This window comes from Ruditapes philippinarum, unplaced genomic scaffold, assembly GCF_026571515.1.
Source record: "Ruditapes philippinarum isolate M1 unplaced genomic scaffold, ASM2657151v2 ctg2583_1_1_1_1, whole genome shotgun sequence".
NCBI lineage: Eukaryota > Metazoa > Mollusca > Bivalvia > Venerida > Veneridae > Ruditapes > Ruditapes philippinarum.
Window position 1 is genome coordinate 26,918 of NW_026853246.1, and position 20,904 is coordinate 47,821.

At 29.7% G+C, this 20,904-nt stretch overlaps 2 protein-coding genes across 2 annotated transcripts; both read right to left on the reverse strand.

Moving 5' to 3' along the window:
* Positions 1-3,757: 3,757 nt before the first annotated feature.
* On the reverse strand, positions 3,758-8,025 carry LOC132736281 (uncharacterized). The gene is made up of 3 exons (XM_060723383.1): positions 7,760-8,025; positions 7,355-7,414; positions 3,758-4,388 (listed from the first exon to the last, which is right to left on the reverse strand). Exons 1-3 carry the CDS (start codon positions 7,940-7,942, stop codon positions 4,305-4,307), a joined length of 327 nt encoding a protein of 108 aa, XP_060579366.1. The 5' UTR covers positions 7,943-8,025; the 3' UTR covers positions 3,758-4,304.
* A 4,286-nt stretch (positions 8,026-12,311) lies between these two features.
* Positions 12,312-15,457, reverse strand: LOC132736282 (insoluble matrix shell protein 2-like). The gene is made up of 3 exons (XM_060723384.1): positions 15,123-15,457; positions 13,825-13,884; positions 12,312-13,303 (listed from the first exon to the last, which is right to left on the reverse strand). Exons 1-3 carry the CDS (start codon positions 15,312-15,314, stop codon positions 13,229-13,231), a joined length of 327 nt encoding a protein of 108 aa, XP_060579367.1. The 5' UTR covers positions 15,315-15,457; the 3' UTR covers positions 12,312-13,228.
* Between the last annotated feature and the right edge of the window lie 5,447 nt (positions 15,458-20,904).

Here is a 20,904-nt window from a genome sequence, read left to right on the forward strand (position 1 = left end):
ACTGAGTAGGTAATTTTCACGATTTCGAGAACCATCATGGCGTTATCCATATATCTGACATGTAAATTGGCAATTCAATCTTTCCCATTTAAAGTTGACTCTAAACATTTTTTTGCTTTTAATATTTTTTTGCTTACCAAAAAACAACAATTTGTTTATCCTCCGTGTAAAACGGTATTTTGATAGTTCTTCTAATGCCTATGCAAAAACTGGTTTGATGACATTGCTAAAAATAGTTTTCTCGGAAAATCCGAATTATAAAGAAGCCGAAACACAATCAAACGTCATCAGATCTGCATAAAAAATAAGAAGATCTGAACTTTAGTCAGATTGTTTGCTTATTCGTTTTAAACGCCGCTTTTAACATATTTTCATCATATCTCGGCTGTCAATCTATCTTACCTGAACTTACCTAACTTTAATAATTTTACAAATTTCTCTGCAAGTGACCGACTGCTTATCCCGAATTATTTCTTAATGAGCGGTGAAGGACAAATGGCGATGACATTATATGCCCGAGATCACAGGCCAAGGAAATTTGCCCCAACCCGAGGTTTTTACCAGCGACCCGTAGTTTACAATTCCTGTGCGTTCTTTATTCAGCTTAGCGGGTGGGTATCTTTTTAAAGGTTCCACATGAACAAAATTTACAATGAAAAATTGTTTGGTACAAAACATAATAAAGTTGTGAAACAATAAATAGCAAAGAGTCTGAATCTATCACTAGTTATCAAGAAGTGAAATGATAAACGGTCATCTTAAAATATGAGTTTGGTATTAATCAAGCAAATCCCTGTACAATTTGCATAGTGTATACTTACAGTTTCACCGGTATTGCATGTAGCTGTAAACTGTACCCGATATTCAGCAGTCCTTGGCCTCGGCTAAATGAGAGAGAGGAAAAAGAAAATTAAAATATTGATATAGGGCAACTAAAAAAACATGGCTAATTGGTTTCGCAATTACTTGAACGACATGTTCATATCTTTTTGTTTTGTAAAGGATCATTTTCATCTTTAAAATGTGGTCGAATAGCTAATAATAACATTAATTTAGTACTGTTTGTTTTTTGGTTTTATGTCACATCGACACAGTATAGGTCATATCGCGACGTTCCAGCTTTACTGGTGGAGGAAGACCTCAAGTTCCCTTCATATTACACATAAAAACATACATATATATGAAATGCATCTTACATATTAAATCACTTACCAAAAATGCAAAAGAAACCGTACATTTTTCCTTTCGTGAGCTGAAATAATATTTTCAAATTTCACACCAAGGAAATCTCCAGCAAAATGAGCTGATCCGACAGTCCGTCATAGTTGTATGCTAACCTCACGCCATTCTGAAGATGGTATTGGTGCAACAACAAAATGTGTCAGCAATATTAAGCTTAAACAAGCTTTAAGTTCCATTAGTGAATATCACATTTATGTCTTTATTAGAATAACAATGACACTTGTCTTTCTGGTGTATCCCACAGAATTACCAAATTTCCCGTATTTATATATACTATAAACAAAATCTATGACAGACGATGATATGTTTAATTTTCTGATTTATGTCTAATTTAGTTCTTGCCAATTTTAATATGCTTTAAAATGTTGTAATCATTGTAATCGTGATGTGTGTTTTTTAGGAAAAATAAAAATGGAACTGTATATTCAAAGGGACTCCACCGATGTTTTTTACATAAAGGGACTGTTAATATTTTCCCGCTATTTATGAACCATACGAGCCTGGGCCATTGACTTTGGTGCAAAATTTAAGTTAATTTAAGTTTTTCCAGGAAATTGAAAGATTTTCAATCAAATAAGGCTACAAAAAACTAAAAAATACGATTTTCAGAATATGTTTCTTAATTATCTTTTTCATATTTTTCTGTTTTAAATGCCCTGACTAATCTATGTAAGAAAATTAAAATTTTATTTTTTTTCGGATTTTAGACCTTAGTTCCTTTAACGATTGTTTGTTTGGTGTTGTTGTTTGTACTAAAACTGGTTTACGTAAAACAACAGTTTTTTGTACTATTTGATTAATCAAGTAAGGGTATTATTAGACAAATTGTTGAAAATAACTTAAATGATAATGAAATGTCGTGCAACTAAAAATGCATGAATATCATTATTCTCAAAGCATATCATCATAAAATAATTTGAATTCTATTTATTATGAAAAACGCAATGTAAATAAATAATAAAGCAAGATACTAGAAGGTCTATATTCTTAAATGATTAATCAGTTTCTTGATCTCCTTGCGCAAAATCCAGGAAATCTCAGGTAAGATACATTTCTTATCCCAAAAGATGGATAATATGTAAAAAAAATTTGGGCATTTAAAGAAAAAGACAAGAACATCCGAAGAAACAAGACAATCAATGAAAAAGCCTTTGATTGGCTAAAGGCAGGCGGTGTACAAGTAAAACTGTTCAAATCTTGTCAATTGTATATATCGCCGTCCAGGAACAGCGATAATAATAATGCAATTGAGTCTCAAAATAATGAATGGACGATATTTGTTTGTTTGTGTGTAAGATGAAATTTTATTTCATCGAGTGAGCTTTAAAAACAGTATTCTCGCCGCGAGTGGCGTGGCCAGGAGTTAGAATACTGTTTTTTAAAGTTCGTGGGATGAAAAACAATTACATCTTACACAACAAACAAACAATTTTCTTTTTCTTTTATGCTTAAATCAAGTTTAAATGGAATTTCTCCAATATTAAAATTAATATTAAAATCTGTTTTCCCCACTATTGGCCTCACTTTAGTCTCATTTCTAAGCACAAGAAGTCATGAGATGAATGATAAGTTCGACAATCAACGTTAAAAGAAATGTTATTATTTATCTTATTTCAAAAACATGAATGATCGTTTGTTTAAATAATAAAAAGAAACAATTCAAGTAGAAGAAAAGTTACACCATCCGAAATTATTTCTGTTAACAACGGCGAATTTATATGAGACCAGACTTTGAGTAATTTAAAAGACTGCCATTTTTAATTTAATCTTGTTTATTTAACGGTTGGAAAATAATTGTGTTTGATTCAGAAGGATATCATTTGGATTTGTTAGTCATACTTACTTTTATAAGAAAGCAAGCTTATTTGAGGATTATTACAGACAATAAATAATTGTTGACAGATGTGTAAACATACAAAATGCGCTTAGTAATTAGGAAAACATGGAATTGTTGAAAGGCTGTCTCACAAACGCTTGGTTGTTTACTTATTCTTCGGGTTAATGACCGTCATTGCTTTTCAAGTTTTAATATTGCATAAGTCAGTTATTGCTTGTAGGATACTTAAATATGCTCAAATGTCATCAAAAGCAGCTCGTATGTGGAAGGAGTGTATTTTTCAAACTGTAAAAATGAAACAAAAAAATTTAGAGACGATATTATGTAATTGATAATTTGAATGAATTGAAGTATTTTTTTTCTTTTTATTACTTTTGAAATTTAACTTATTTATTAACTTCAGATTTGCTTTACTCTAAATAGCCCTGACAATAGAAGTAGTGTCAACAAAATAAATCGAGGTACCGCATGGGGAAAATCTTTAAAAAAAAGTAGTCTCGTCATTGAAAAGTGTGAAATTATAATTTGATAATTTTCACTGCGAAATTATCAAAAAAAATTTTTTACGGATAAATCAGTTATCCACCAAAAAGCATTAGATAAGTAGCATCTAAAAAAAATATTTTATAATAAAATTACGAGATTAAATTACCACAAAGTTTCTGTAGTCACTCAGTGTTTACTTGTTATATATTTGTCTGTTTATTTTTATTTTTAAATAAATTATATTTGATTGTACTTCACAAAAAAGCCATAAAAGCCCTAAAGGTACTTTTCGGTCCATTGTCAGTGCAGTGCATTGAAATAAACATATAATGTACTATCACTTAATATAAAAACAAGTCCTTATGTTGATATGTTGCCTCAAGCAAAATGTTCATTGCAACGAGAATTTAAAAACGGATTATATAATTGCAGCTTTTAGGCAAAACTTTAATTTTATGCACAAACGCAATTGATGATTGATGGATGCAGCAAACCACAAAGTTTAGTTGTTTTTTTTTGTTTGCCTTTATTAACAAAGGAATATTGTCAATGATAAAAATATTGAAAGTTCCTCTTCGCACGAGTACATTGATGTAAATCATTTGTAATCGGTTTTTTTTTTTGTTTTTTTTTATAGAAATACCGAGTGTCCTGATTGAACATAGTAAAGTATATCTCGATCAAGGGGACTGTCCCGGGTAACTATTAGTCCTTTGTCTGTGAACTATTGATTTGTTTTCTATAAACCACACCTTGCCCGTTCAGTTGTCCTTACAAACGTAGGTTCGAATCTCCACAAAACAATACCTTTACACATTCTTATCTGAAATTGAAAATTACATTTATTAATGTTGAAAACAATAACCATGTGCTCTTGTTTTATTTCCAAATTTCTATGCCCTCCGTCCGTCACACCGGACTGTCCGAAAGCCAGTCAGTCCATTTGTCCGCAAAAACGTTATCCGAATGATTCTTAATGTTGGTGTAATTGGCTATATTTGTAGGTAATGAAAGGATTGTCTTACCTTTGGACAAACCATTAATATGATAAGAAGATATAATTTAACTTGAGACCTTGACTTTGATTCGCCATTGGTGATAACTCAGATTGATTTTTATACTTGGACAGAAGTCACAAAACTGACATTTTTATTTTTATTTACAGATAATATTTATATGGACAAAAACACGTTTGACAAATCCGACATGTTGAATTATTCTAATATGACCTTTGGATTAAACTGACCTTGACTGTGAAGGACAAATTATTGTAATTTGCTTAATTTTGCTTAAACATATCATTTATATACAAATTTGATTTATACGTTGACAAAAGTAAAACAAATGACAAAACCAACATGTTGAATTACTCTAATATGACCTTGACCTTAAACACAAAAGGTTGCAATTAATATTTCATGTGCCAAAATTGAGACAATGACGTGAACTGTGTACTTCAATTTTTTTATTATTTTACTTTGCATATACTATATATTTGTTTTATAAATTCATTTGATCCAGTTTCAACTTCATGACTTATTGTCCAAGATTAATATATATACATAAAAAACCAACATGTTGAATTATTTTAATATTCTATTGACCTTAAACACAAAAGATTGCAATTAATATTTCATATGCCATTCTCTTGTTTATATATCTATAAACAAGAGAAACGCAAATACGGGGCAACATACACCCGAATGTAAATTTGTTGTGAAATCGAAAATAGTCAATCAATTAGAGTAGAGAGCTTGTCTTAGAAAAGTTTTATCTTGATTATCCTTATGATACTGTGCAAGGCATTCCTCACCATAAGTGTACAATTCATTAAATTTAAATAAAGGTCTTCTAGGCAATGCTGTATGCCAAATATAGAGGTAAAGAACTCCACAAAAAGATAAGATGTGTTTTCCCATACCTTAGTCAAATGAAGACAAATGACCTCAGAGTCATAATTGATATAACTTCCAGAAATCTACAAATTTATGTTAAATGCCAAATATCAAAGCTCTGGGCTTTGTAGTTTCACACAAAAAAGACATAAAGGTGTTTCCTATATAAGTTTATATACATCAAGAGACCCCGGGCGACCAAGAGTGATGATTAATATCATAGTAATGCTACTTGTAAAATATCGTAGTTCTTAGCATTGTTTACTGAAATGTGTATTCTCATACAAGACTATATCAACTAATTAGCCCGAGAGGGGTGGCCAATATTTACCTAAGTGGCATAATTAATATCAGCTTTGTACAAGCAAACAAGGCAAAGTAATACATCAAAATTTTAAATTCTATGCATTGTATTTTCACCAAATTAAGACTTAAATGTGTTTTCTCATTTATATAGAGGATATTTGTTTGTTTTGCATGTAAGATTGAAATATAATTTCACTGAGTGAACACCAGATGCAATATTTTCACGAGTGGCGTAGCCACGAGTGAAAATATAATAGCTGGTGTTCACGAATGAAATATATTTCAATCTTATATGTAAAACAAATAAATTTTCTTTTTATTTGATGTTTTTTAAGGGATATTTAGTATATTTTTACTGATTTTGCCGCGTAACGTCACGCATTCTCCTATGTGACGTCATCATAGCATGACGTCACATCATCAGTTTTGAAATATAGTTCTGTTAACTTTCTCTAATTTTGTTACATTTTTACATGATGTATGGTGGAATTGACTTTCTTTTCCTAAAGAAGCAAAATTTACACATGACGGCAATTATTTCTTCTTGTTATTTCATTTAGTTATGATTTTCTTTTCATCCGCATTCAGATATAGTCCGGCTACAGTGAAAATTATATTTTATAAATATCACTAGTGGTTTATCAGAATATAATCATCTGATATATTACAATAAAACACTGGAAAGCATGAAATAAAACAATATAAACAAAGTGAACAAGGGATTGGACAAATGTTGACCCAAGGGGTATGATTAATACCAGATATTCTGTGGTCCGCAAACAGATGTACATGCTCAGGGCGTCGTAGTTTCACACACTAAGTCTCAGTTGCGTTTTTCCAATTTGAATAAAAATCTATATAAATCAAGGGACTTCGGAACGGACCAATATTTAATCAAGGGGCATTTTTCATATCAGATTTGTTAAGGTCAATAAGGCAATGCTTCATGCTTAATATCTAAGCTTTAGACATTGCAGTTTCACGCAATGAAACTTAAAAATGTGTTGTCCGATGTAAGTCCATATAAATAAAGTCATCTCCGGGGCAGGGCGGGGAGATGTTCTTCACATCGCCTCATTATTAGTAATATTTGTGTCATAATGTTTTAATTTCTTTCTATCGGTTCAAAATATACACAGCGGTCACGAAATTTTGAAATTAATAAAGGATGACTAAGTGTGACCTTGACCTTGGACTGGAGAAGGTTAAAAATGTGTTGTTCTTCTGTAAGTCTATCTAAATTAAATAACCCTGGGGACGGGGCCAATTTTGATCACAGCTGTGTTCTGCACAAGGCCTCATTATGGTTTACATTTATGCCAAGTAGTTTCAATATTTCTTCCACGGGTTCAAAAGATACAGTCAGACACCAAACATGCTAACAGACGGACGGACGACCAGGTGCATAACATATTAAGCAAAAATCTTTTCGGGCGTATTAAAACGATAATGATTATTATTTGAAACGGGATTATTCAGATAAGTATGTTTTTCAAATGAAAAGTATTGAAATAATCAAATAATTTTATATTTATATTTATTGTTTGATGGAATTTAGATAAATAACTTTAATCATTAACAACCTTACCTCTCCATCCGGAAAACTGACAAAAAAGTAAACATAATAACGAGCAAATGAGACGTCTGGCTGCAAAAAAAAAGATTACAATGAAGTGAAATAATTTTACGACTAGAACATTCGGAAAAAGATATACCCAAACATCTTTATGTATTGAAATAGTTCTGTATTTACAATTAGGTCATGTGCTTCATTATGTATGCATTTCTTTCTCACATTTAAACACAAAGCGTCTGGTAATAACTTACATGTACACAGATAAATTAACGAATTACAATTTCACATTTCATAATTTTGGTTACAAAAATATATTACAAATGTATGGTCGTAATGTATTATATCAAATAATATGTTTATCAATCATAAATATGATCTGTATCATCAAAAAGGTGTGTATAAAACATAGACACTTACAGGTTGAACTTGTGCAAAAGCTTTCAACATTCCTGTATATGTTCCTCCAAGAAAAGCAGATGCTTCTATAGCAGATCCGATAGTTCTTCTCAAACCTATACTAACTTCTGTCCACTGTTGACAAAGTCCTGGCACGACATTTAAAACAATGAGCAGCAGCACAAAAGCCTTTGATGAATTCATATCTCTTATCTACGGCGATCTAAACTTATCACACTGTAGAATTTGATTATGGTTTGATCCTTTTAAACATTTAATAGATTGAACTTAACATGAGAAAAATATTGAATTTTCATTGGCTTACACGCTCTGCATATTAATTCTGTAAACATGAAACATTTTTCCCCGTTAAGCGCCCATAAAAATATTAGAATGAAACAAAGGCGAACATACGAGGTCGCTTTTTAAATTTTCAATCATTTAAATTGTCGAGTGTTTTTGCTGTTATTTGATGTCATTTAAGTTCAGTCAGAATAATATTTCTTTTTTTTTGTCTTTGTGTTTCATGTTTTACAAGTATAATAAGCTATATAAAGGTACATGCTAAATCAATTTACCGGCCGTTTGATTTTCTGATCAAAGTAGAAAAGTACAGATTGCCTGAATGTAAATGCAACAAATATAGCCTTTATGTAACATAACGCAATGTTTCTTAAAAAAACACAGATGTTTCAGTCTGATTATTGAAACTATTGTTGCATCGGTACGATAGGGGCAGGGGGTTATGGAGCACACTATAACTTTAAGATTAATTATTGAAAAAAAGACTGATTAAAAGAATTGTTAACTGGTCACGATTAATTTTAAGTACCATTAACGAAATAGACGGAGTTTTTTGTTTGGTTGTTTTTTGTTGTTGTTTTTTTTTTCACGATGCAATATACCGATGTAGTTTTAAAATTATTGGTAATATTAAATCAAAACTGTTCTTTGTTTTCCGTCTCTATTCTGCTCTTTGTTCTCTCAAGATGTCAAGGAGAAGTCATTTGTACCAAAGATATTAAAGATTTCTACTGGCTTATTCGTTTCCACCAATATGCGAGGTTGAAGGATATAATTAGCCAATCCGGGTGTTTCGGTTACATATACGTAACCAATAAACCGTCTATGTATAGCAACAGACTGTGACTTCAGCGGTCATCAGCTATTTTCAAATGCATAGACATATATAAGTGAAAATGATATTTCGTCAATTTCGAATTGACTTATCTGTTTATATGTATGACCAGCTGATTTTTTTAAACATGTTACTTGTGAAATGTTTTGCAGGTTACATACGTTAGTTTATCTCCGAAGAAATAGCAAAGTTGTTCTCTAGTTTTCGGCTCGACGCAATAAGCATTGAGAATTTAACAGGTAAACATTTATGAGCAGATGTTCTATAAAAAATAAGAAATAGACTATTAGAACTATTTTCAAATGCTTATTCTGAACCGGGTGATCTTAGGTTTTTTGGTAGGCTGCCTCCAGGCAACTTCCATGGGTTGAAAAATATGGTTATTATTTAGGGTCATTAGCTATGGTCAGGCACTCCAAAAAAGTTGTTTCTAAACTTTCACCGACGTAATGCGTTTTTTACTATAAACAAAATTAAGATGTTTCCTTTATAAAAACACAATAAGTATTCTCAATTATGGATTAGTTATTGGTCAGATTATTTAAACCATTCGCAGTCAAATAAATTATATGCAACAATTTTGAGTAAATTTGCATATAACGTAAACACAAAGGCAATACGTTATTCTGTGAGGCTACGAGTGGGAGAAAATAGAAAATATTTTTTTTTCTACGTTTTTTCTACGTTTATTTCTTAAATTCTTTTCAAAGTCACTTACATCAGACTTGTAATATCATCATAGATATGTTTTGTCATTGTGTAATCGAGCATTGAAAAAACACTCTTACTTGGTTGTAATGTTGAAACACGTCTTTATTTTATGCATCGATTAATTAATTAATTAATTAATTAATTAATCAATTAATAAATAATTAATAAAGTAATAATAATTAATTAATTAATTAATCAATGTTGCACATCGCAGTACAGACGCTTAATCATGACATTTGAACCCACATGAGTAAATCTTTAAAATCTAAATGAAAAAGCAGGTAATGAACCTTTGTTTTTGTTTATAAAGAAAGAATGATAAGTGATAGTAGAAAATATACGAGAGCGTAGCGCGAGAATAGCGCGAGAATTTTGACATATTTCGCCAAACGCTTGAATAGTGATAGAAAATAAGTAAATATTTCGATTGTTACAACAGCAAATTTGACGCCATTAATTATCATGATACGCCATGCGATTTTGTAATTCACGCATTAAGAAATTTGAAACTGTTGAAATTGTACGTATGCGTTTAATACAACTGCTGCCTTATACATGTATATAGGATAATTCAATATAGTATTATATTGATATGTAAAATGTTCTGGACTAGGGTCGAATTTCGAATAAACTTTTTTATTATTATTTATTTTATGTATTTATTTTGCTGTTGTTGTATTTTTTGTTTGGTCTGGTTTTTGTTTAGTTTAACGCCAATTAAAACATAGTTGCGGTCATATCTCGGAGGCCGATAGGCCAATCTGGCATTTCTAGATACCAGTAATTACCAATTTTCTCGTTAACTGGACATCAACATGTAAGGGATTATTGTAAATATCTAAAGACGGAGTATATTTCGATATCATTAACATACAAGAATATAAACAAACACTACCCATCAATGAATTAATGTTAAACTCTGCATTCTTTTTCAGTAGTTTCAAAACCTTAGGGGATGAAAGTTTTTCATTTTGTCATTTTTCCTTATTTTCTTTTGACTGATTAAACTTTCGTTCTTGAATTGTATGAAAAACTTTAATTTATAAATATATGCAGTTTTATATATGCTTTATAGGGCGAAATTATTGAAAATAGGGTTGTCAAAGATCTTAAATGATTTCATTTCAAAATTCGAATGGTAATTATATTCCGCAAAAGTTCAGACAAAAATCTACTTTTTTTTCTAAATCCGCTCTCTTTCTTTACGATCAAAACTAAGATCAGCCAAAACACTGAATACGCTATTCTTTAGTGTCTTTTGTAATTATAAAGAATCTTTCTTTCTAAGTGCATGTATTTCTATAGATGAAATGAGTAAAAGTATACTCGACATATTTATTATTCTATGTACCTGACACAAAAGTTAAACTAAAATCGACAATGTTTTTCAAATAAGTTGGTAAATTCGTACAATGTAAGCAATTTTAATCCACGGATTACAAATATGGACCTTCAATTTTTTTAACTGTTTTTACTGATTCAAAACAAATAAAGTCAAGCCAACGACATAAAACTTGTGTTTGTTTGTTACAATTTTTAAGCTAAACTAAAATTATTCCTTCCAAATAAAAATCAAAGAGAAGTAACTGTGTAGACTACCTTTCAATGAATACTTGAGGTTATCTCCCTCATAATGATTATTTTGGCAGTTTTTGCTGCGCAATACTATACCTTGGCAGATTAATTTTGAGTAGTACATTTACAAAGATGTTTCAGACATCTAAAAATAAAGATAAGCAGATGTTTTAGCTTTAAGTTAATATTCATCTATCATGTAATTAGTATTTTTCTCTGCAATCAATTTGTAGAAGTTTTTTTAATTTCGCATATCATATGCTATAAATGCTTAGTTTATTTATTTATTATTATATGCTTAATTTATTTCTTCAGAAAAAAGTGCTTTATTTCTTCAGAAAAAAAGTGCGATAAACATTTATCAAAATGAACATCAAATATCATTGTTTAACAAAGTTAAAATATCAATATTTAGACCGCCAACAGTTTCTTTGGCGTCATGCTAAATTGCAGAATCGCTTCATCCTTAACCTGCAGAGGCCGACATAGGTCAACATTCGCCATCAGCATAATACCATTTGCAAACTTGCAATCTGACCAAGTTCTATACCGTTGATATTCAAGTTTTGTATCTTGATACTGATATCCCTTATAGTTCTAATGGACTGGTACAAATTAAAAGCAGGGCGAATACATAAAACAAATTCAACAGGTGAAGGGTTCTATTTAATTTAGTTAATAGGTTGTGTTTTTCCAAAAGTTTAATATAAAAGTTGTTTTGAAAACTATGTATAAATGGATACTCTAATTGTTTGGCAATAATAGGGAAACTTGACAATTAAAAAAATTCATCGACTGCTTGCGTAGTAATATTTACAATAAATAATTATGTAATTTTGTAAAGTTTAGTAGTTAATTGGCTAAAACAATTTTAAAGTAGAAAGAGTCATTATGATTTCCTGAATATCATGACAAAGTCTAGGACCTATTGTGTCCAGCGTAGGCAGACATATGTTAAATTCATAGTAAGATGATTTGTCTAACCATTGAGGATGCAATGATTGCGCCCACAAAACAATTAAGTAAAGGAAAGGTAAAATGTTTGACAATCTGCTTGTGCCTTTATCACGCTTGTGGCGTTTGCACTTTTACACCGACTATCAAACGCTTATCTTGATAAGATAATTAAAATGATGATAAACAATGCAATGTCTGTTGATATGTTAATTTCATTAACTACTGCACAGAAAAGAGTGGAATACAAACAATTATACAACTATACTCAAAAACCTACACGGAAATGAATTGCATGACAAATTGTCATGAAACATTTGAAATTTTGCACAAATAGATGCGCTATCATAACTGTCAAAACATGTTTAGGCTATTAAAATGGTTGAAATAATGAGACAATGCTTTCAATCATCTAAAACATTGTGCAAATGTTGCACATTTTGAAGACAAATATTAAATACATAAATATTTAAAGTGACGCCATCATAGAATAAATGAACACTTATCCATTACATTAAAGGACTTAATACTTAAAGTGACGAATTCATAGAATAATTGAAAAATTTTCTGCGATATTTGTTTAATACCTTTGTAAATATGCATGATATGAATGCATCATTTGGTAAAGTAAATATATTAATTGTGTAGATTGTGCTAAATTCCAAAATTAATCTCTGTAAATATGTTATTTTTGTTTGTTTTTTTTAAAGTACTACTCCAAATATACTCTCACCTAAAACTTAATTCTAAATTGTTTTTATCTCTAATTAAACGTTAATTGTTTGTTTATGATTCTAGAATCTAAAAATTGTTAAATAAATTAGAAATGCCTTGATTTGCTTGGAAAGAATCTTCATGAATGCAATATATTTTTTGTAGAACTTTTGAAATGTTGAAACTATCATTTGTTAAATAAATATATAACCTTCAAGTAAAAATACCTTCATACATAACACGTGATAATTATAGTATTCTTAAATAAGAATAAGTACAAGAATTATTATATCAATATATATCAGCTATTGGTACAGAGAATAGCCAAACTAGACATGGAATCAGCTTTAATTTATTATCCCGTATACAGCATCACTAGCAGGGTCAACCGATCCGGGCTAACATCCAAGGTTATATACCGTTGTATTGCTGGGATTTGCAGCCCAAAGGACATCTGCATGACATTCAAAACCCTGAAAAATAAATTAGAGTTTTTTCAAAAAAAAAAAAAGGAATTATGATAAGTAAACGCTTGAGAAAGGATTCAATGATGCATATCAGTTCTGATATGTTGAATATTTTAATATCAATAATATAAGCTTATATAATATCTGTTTTGGTTTTGGAGGAATTTTATTTGTTATATGTATGTGATCTTGATCCCGTAAAAAGATAATGTAATGCGTTTATGATTATTTTTACAGTTATACGAAAATCAAGGTCAATTTTTTAGGGGGGGGGGGTCATTTTTTTTATTTTATCTTTGTTGTTTTTTTTTTGTTGTTGTTTTTTATAATTTTTTTTACTTTTTCTCTTGTATATAAATTGTGCAAACAACTCGAAAATTTTCACTGATTTACCTTTATGAATCATTACTTCATTACAAAATTTAGACAGCGGAAAAATACACTGTTAAATAAGTTTTTAACAGAAAACAAAAACTTTATTTTCATTTCAATTAGTATATATTTGTGAGGGGATAAAAGCTACCTACCTTTCCATTTGGAAGAGCGGTAAGGAACGAGACTCTGTATAAATCCCATTCAGGAACGCCCTGCAACAGTAAAAGTATTTTGAATAATCAAGAAACACTGTTGGCTCTGATACTATTATGTTATATTTAAAGATAAAATAGCCCCAACTCAATATAAACATCTAAACATTTATAATTATATGTGTAAATACACTTTATATATTCACATTTATGATATACATGTTCTAACCATGAGGTATGCTTGGGTACATCTAAACCCCTGAATCAAATATCACATTGCAACAGTCACACTTCATAAAATCATTAAAAGTATGCCAGGTTTTAGGGTTTAAACGTCTTTCATTGTTTAATATATTTTACATTATAGTATTATTATTACATTACATTTTTTGTCATATATAACGTGACTTAAAGCGGCCTTCAGTTTTTATTTTTTTCTTGTGGAAAAACAACTCTGTGTTATTTCAAAATAAGTATTTCAGTAATTTTATCTGGGGAAAAGTGCATCATAGCATTGTAAGGTCTTCTTAAAAACAGCGTCCCAAAAGTTATCTATAGGCCGCCAGGGACGTTCGTTTCTAAAAATAGTAGATCGGGAAATAAATAGTCAGCTTAACTAATTTACATAAAGAGAAGTCCGCTAGAATACAGGTATCGAGAGATTTCCTTATTGTATATTTTATCGCCGGCAAGTTTCATTTTCAACCTTAATTTTTTTATTTGACATTTATATGAAAATATGAAACATTTGATCTAAAAATAACCTATTAAAAATCTTTAGAAAAGCTGAAGGCCGCTTTAAGTTTACACAAACGCGCCCATTTCTGTCATATCGTAATGGAGAGCTATTGATATAAAAGTATCCTTTCCTGAAAAAACAATAGACACTTTTTGAAAAAAGATAAGCACCAAGGTATATTTTTAATATAGGAATAACGAAAAATCATGAACTATTTGTTTAGGTGCTTCACTTTATTTCTTTATGTTCTTTTTCAAATGATTAAGCATGCATACGTGTTTTTCTGTTATGATTCCTGATGATAAATTTCTATATTGAAAATACAAGAATCTTTAATTAATATATTTTTTAAGTCTTTATTTTTGATATTTCAAAGATTATCAAGTTATGGTCCTAAAGAATGTTTAAAGTTTTCGTAATATGCCTTTATCATTTGATCAGTATCAATAATCATATGTTGATGGTATGCAAGAACAATCAAAGTTGATCGGCGATAATAATTAACATGAATTGATTGATAGATCAATGTATATATATAATATCTAAATGGTGAACTTACATCTCTTCGCTTGAAACCTGTCAATTTCTTTGTCAAACGCCCTCCAACATGATCTGTTGCAAGTTTAAATGAATCATCAATTTTTGGTGATGAAAGTGGTAACGCATCCCATCCGTTCATATCGAACCTAAAGCACGTGAAACATGATAATATGCCACAGAAAATAAGCACATTCAATCCTGATATCTTCATTATTAATTCCTTAAGGTCTTTCACCAAGAACAAATGGTGAAACTTTACACTTTCAATGACAGACGACAACTGTGTAGGTTTTAGACTTTAAATCGACCTTTCACCAAAAAAAGGTGCACAAATTTATTAAACGTATGTCTTCAGTTATTTGACAATATCTGTCTTTTTAATGAGAATTTCGCATGAATAGACGTTAATTATACTGTTTTATTACATAATTTGGTTTGTAATATTCGCTCATCTTTACAATAACAATGTAATGGCATATCTGATCATGACTTGAGTGTGTAATAAAACATTTAGTACTTAACTACTAATGACAATAAAATCATAGAAGAAGAAAAAGAAGAATGGAATAGTAGAAGAACTCAGAATTTTACACTTTTTTTGTAATGAGATAAATATATAGACATTGTATTAGAATATTTTCATTTATTTATCAACTTAAACGTTTAGTATGCATGACAAAACAATGGCTGTCATTGTTTTAGATTAAATTAGATTATAAATGTTATCAAATTTCCTTAACATGTTGCATTATCATGTAATCAAACTTAAACCTGTCTATGTCACGTATATTCATGAGTTTTGATGTAACATAAAATGCAAATAAATTATGAGTTTTGATAAACAATTGTAAGTTTATTTAAGGTATTTTAAACTTATATAATATTATCATGATAAACTGAAAGACTAAACTGCTGAAATTGTTATACTGCTTCATACTTCCATTTATATTCATTTGTTCCAATGTTCAAATATTTGCTAAATGTAGTGCATTTGTTAAATTTGTTTCCTAATATTGAATTGTAACATATAATGTGCAAGCTTTTAATTCATCTTTATCCTTTTCAGTGTCGTATAATGTAATATGCGCGCTTAAAATATTGACACCATATTATAATCTTAATCACATTCAAAATGGATTGAAAACGTGTGTGCACAATTTCAGATCAATATGTTTATATTTATCCAAAAATGACTTGAAATATTGTGGTGTCTTAACGATTTTGACTCAAATTAACAAACCAAAACAAGTATCTAATTAATATCAGTAATACTTAAGTTACTATATGGCAAAACTTATGTAATTATACAATTTCAGCTACCTTATAATCATGCATTATTTTTTCATTATGAGTGAATGTTCCCACGTGCAAAATGACGCGATCAACTGGCGGTGACTTTTAAGATACCGTAGTTGCTGTTGTTGAATGAACTGTTTGGACTTCACACATTTTTTAAGTTTTGATGACGTAGTCAATCGCAGTCAACAAAGTCACTGATTAGGGGAAAACCAATAACTGTGTCTAAGACAAAACGTGACCCTCAGAAATGATTCCAGATTGATGGTAAATCTACAGTTTAGACATGAAGACATCAGAAACTTTAAAGCTAAAGAATTAGCCATGTATAAATCTAGATCTAGGCCAACATCTAAAGATAGAACTTAAGAATTTATTAGACTATTTGAAACAAAGGAATATCAAGAACCATCAACAAGACAGGGAAAAATGTAAGATCCGGGGAATTTAGAGCTATATTTGTGACATAAGCTCTGGTCTTGAAAGCACACAAATTGATAAAAGGCTTGTACTAAATAAACGTCATTCTCAAAAATTAAGAACACTTTTCAGTATAAACAACAATAAACAACCCTTTTTCATCTTTGTGTTATTATATAATGTTTTCTATGTAAATCGGAAGTTTCTTGCCTGTCTGTTAAACTGAATTGATATTTGTTTACATTGACAACTGTTCTATGTTTGAAAGGGCGATAACTAAGATTAGCGGCGATGTCTAATCGCCACATTTCCAGCAAAGGTATTAAAGACGGCCTGTGGGACTCATAAATGTTCAAGCTATTATCGCATTTTGACAAGCAGCAATCAGGTATTAACCGCTAAGTAATTCATTATCAGCAATAGGATATTCTGCAATTTCAAGTTGACCAGCTGATCTAATTAAAACTGCAATAGAGAGTTCCTTCACAATTTGGTAATTCAGGATTTTCTTGTAACTGTTTGAACAACACTCAGAATCTTGCTTAGTCACTTCTCAAACAATATTTATTGAATTGACTTGAAGTAAATGAGATTCACTTGGTGTTTTTGATCAGTTCTGACCAGTCTGTCTTGAACGGGGAACATCTAAACCACAGCAATATCTTGACATGGATTTTATTGTGTATTCATCTCTGATTTCTACGAATTCATGTATTATTGCTAATAGGAATGCGGATTTATGAACATAAACGTTGTGTTTATGAGACTATGAAGAACTATGTGAACTTACAAATGAAATTTAAAAAATCTTGCATTTTAACCTCAGAGAGAATTTAATATATTTTTAAATATTAAACATTAATTTTTAAATAATCAATTGTATACAAATCAAATAGCATAGTTTACATGTTAAATTTTTGTAATACTTTTAACCTTTCACAAATTTAAGAGTAAGTATAATTTTTTTTGATAAAACTGTTTGAACAACATCTAAAAGATATCTTGCGTGAGAGTGTTTATTACAATTTACTTACTGACAAAAACTGAAACAAATTTTAAAAGATATTATTGCATGGACTTGAATTAAAAAATTGTATTATATAAGCTTTGACAAGTGTAAATTCTGATAGTTAAAACAATCTGTTATTTTCGTAAAGAAATTAATCCGTCAAAAAAAATGACATGAACGCAATAATTATAAACGAATTTTGTCTCATATTTAGTTTACACTATGTTTCTCGACGTTTACAAACACATACAGTTATTTGCCTTATATTTTGAGACATTATATGAGTGAAGGACAAATTTGATTTAAATAACTTGGAGACGATATAATGATGACATTAAGAAACATGGAAAATAGAAAATAGTACAAACTGAGTGTTGATAACTCAAATGATTGCATTTATTGCATATGATTTTACTTCTAAAGAATGGTTAGTTTATACTGTATTCAGATATTTTGCATATTCATACAACGTTCGTATGTCAATTTGTATGACATAAGCTTCCACTTGATTCTCAGAATGATGAAGACTGTTAACTTTCACTATACAAATCAAATTGGTCTGATAATGGTACAAAATTTTGCAAGACTGAGAACATATGTTACATTCAAACAAAACTATGGTAACTGAATAATATATTATGTCTTCCTTAACTTAAGTAAAGAGGTCGCATTTAGCGCAATTAAGATGTTGTATTGTCTCTCGCTCAAACTTAAAACTGGACGATACGTGCGAGTACGCATTGATGAAAGAATATGTACTCATTGTACTGACAATGTTGTAGACGATGAAACACACTTTTTCATTGAAATTCTATAGGTACCAAGTTTTATATATGTTAACATCAATAACAAAGCTAACGAGAGAAGTAAGGGCTTTGACAAAATGCCTGACATTAAAGATATACTCTGCTCATACTTGACTAAAATATTTATTCACAGAAATTTATTGAAATCTATCAAATTCTTACTGAATATGTCAAATTTGAATAAAAGAATGAATAAACTATGTATTCGAAGCTGGGTTCCATTTTACAGATCAAGTAAAATTTGTCTGTTCTTAAAAAAAAAATACTGCAAGTACTATACATTCATATTGTGACAACCTAGAGTGTGAAGAATTTTAAAACATAACATATCAACTTTATTTGAAGTCATAACATGTTTATTTTATATTTACAAAGAGACTGTGTAGCAATATTTTCTATAATCAAATTTGAGCATAGGATATCTTTAAAAAAAATGAAATCTGTGATACGAAATCAATATTTTTGTGCCGCACGGTTTATTGTTAAATGTACGAAAAGAAGAAGGTTATATATTTATAAATGAACTAGTATTTCATATTGGCAATTAACTTATTTAAACGTAAACAATCTTCAAAATTGTTTAAAGATAACAAGAAGTAAATAGCATCCTTACATTGTACACAATTCTGAAATATTTTTTTTTTTGAATTTTGATATGCTTTGCTAAAAATCTTGATAACTGGCTACCACTGTATGTCCGATTTTTTTCTATATTTAACATATTTTCTATTGAATTAATTACAAATCATATTAATCAAATGTATATAGTTTAAAGTGACCTTTAGGTTCAACGTGACTGGGTGTTGTAATTTGTTACTATGTTGTGGCTATATAGCTGATTTATCATTTGTGTCTTTTCATTTTTGACAATGAGTTATATAGTGTGCATGAAAGTCAGCACATTTTAAAAACACGTTTGCTGTTTCTACAGAGTACAAAATTAACGACAATGCGATTTTGTTTCTGATTTTTAATAAGCTGTTCATAATAGTAATGGTTATAAAAATATTGGTTTATCGTATATAAGCATATTTGCGAATGTTATATTTGATTACGTATAAAAAAATCAGTTAATTTTAACTTGTCAAGATAGGAATTATTATATTCTTCGTCAATATAAATGCCATATTGTAATGAAAGCGCAAGTAAAATGTAAAACGAATTTTTGTGCTCATATATTAGCTTGTAAACAACATATGTTTTCTCGACTGTTACATAACATCATGACAGTTTTATATCACTGTATATTTTGAGACAATTAATAATGAGTGAATAGGACTATTTCGATGAGGAAACCTTGAAGACGATATTAAATTGATGAACAATTAAGCAAAACATGGAATATTTTAGAATAAATAGTTTTCACAAGACTGACAGTTATATAAACTTTAAATGTTATATTTACATAATTCAATTTACCAATTATCATAAATTTATCACTTCAGTAGAATGTAGCATTATGTTTATACCTTATTTACTAATAATTTCATCAAACATCAAGTGACAACTTCAATTGTCTGTGTATATATTAGAGCCATTATTTATAAGCATTGTGATATTTTGGTATTTATGTGTAGTTTATGCATGTGGCAGAATTAAATGTCTGTTTTGATCGAAATGTGACATTCTGCCCATCCAAGGGTATAAAGTGAATGAACAGTATTAAGTCAAAATAAATACATTTTGCCATAAGTCCTTTCAATTGTATAATTAACTTCGCATGAACGATAAATAACCCTTTTGGCCAAAAGAAAAATTTGCCTGTAACATTCAATTTATTTAAAGAATGGGCAGTGTTTCTACTTATATTTTAACTAAAACGTTTAACAGTATCACCTTTTGGTCAGTCATCATCATAATAATCAATCTTTTGAAATATTTAGTGAATTCAGTTCAATTTGACGATACAAATATGAGCATTATGTTACTTTAGTGTGTAACAATTTACATACAGTATATGGCAGAGCTTAATCCAATCTTTACAGCAAGCTTTTGCAAGCCAAGGTTGCTCTAACACTATTACTTTATTATATTTTTTTTGTTTTTGTTTCTTTCTGTTCTATCGATATACTTTTTTGACAGCACGGAGTTTTTCACACAGAAATTATCATTATTAGTTAACCATCAAATGTCGATAATGGACGAATGATGGGGCAATTGTGAGAAATGCCAACCATTTAAACGTTGTGTAAATTATTATTCTAAATAAATATTTTTTAACCATTAGCTGTCTATGAATTGTTTTTCTTGTCCGTCCAATACATTCTTGT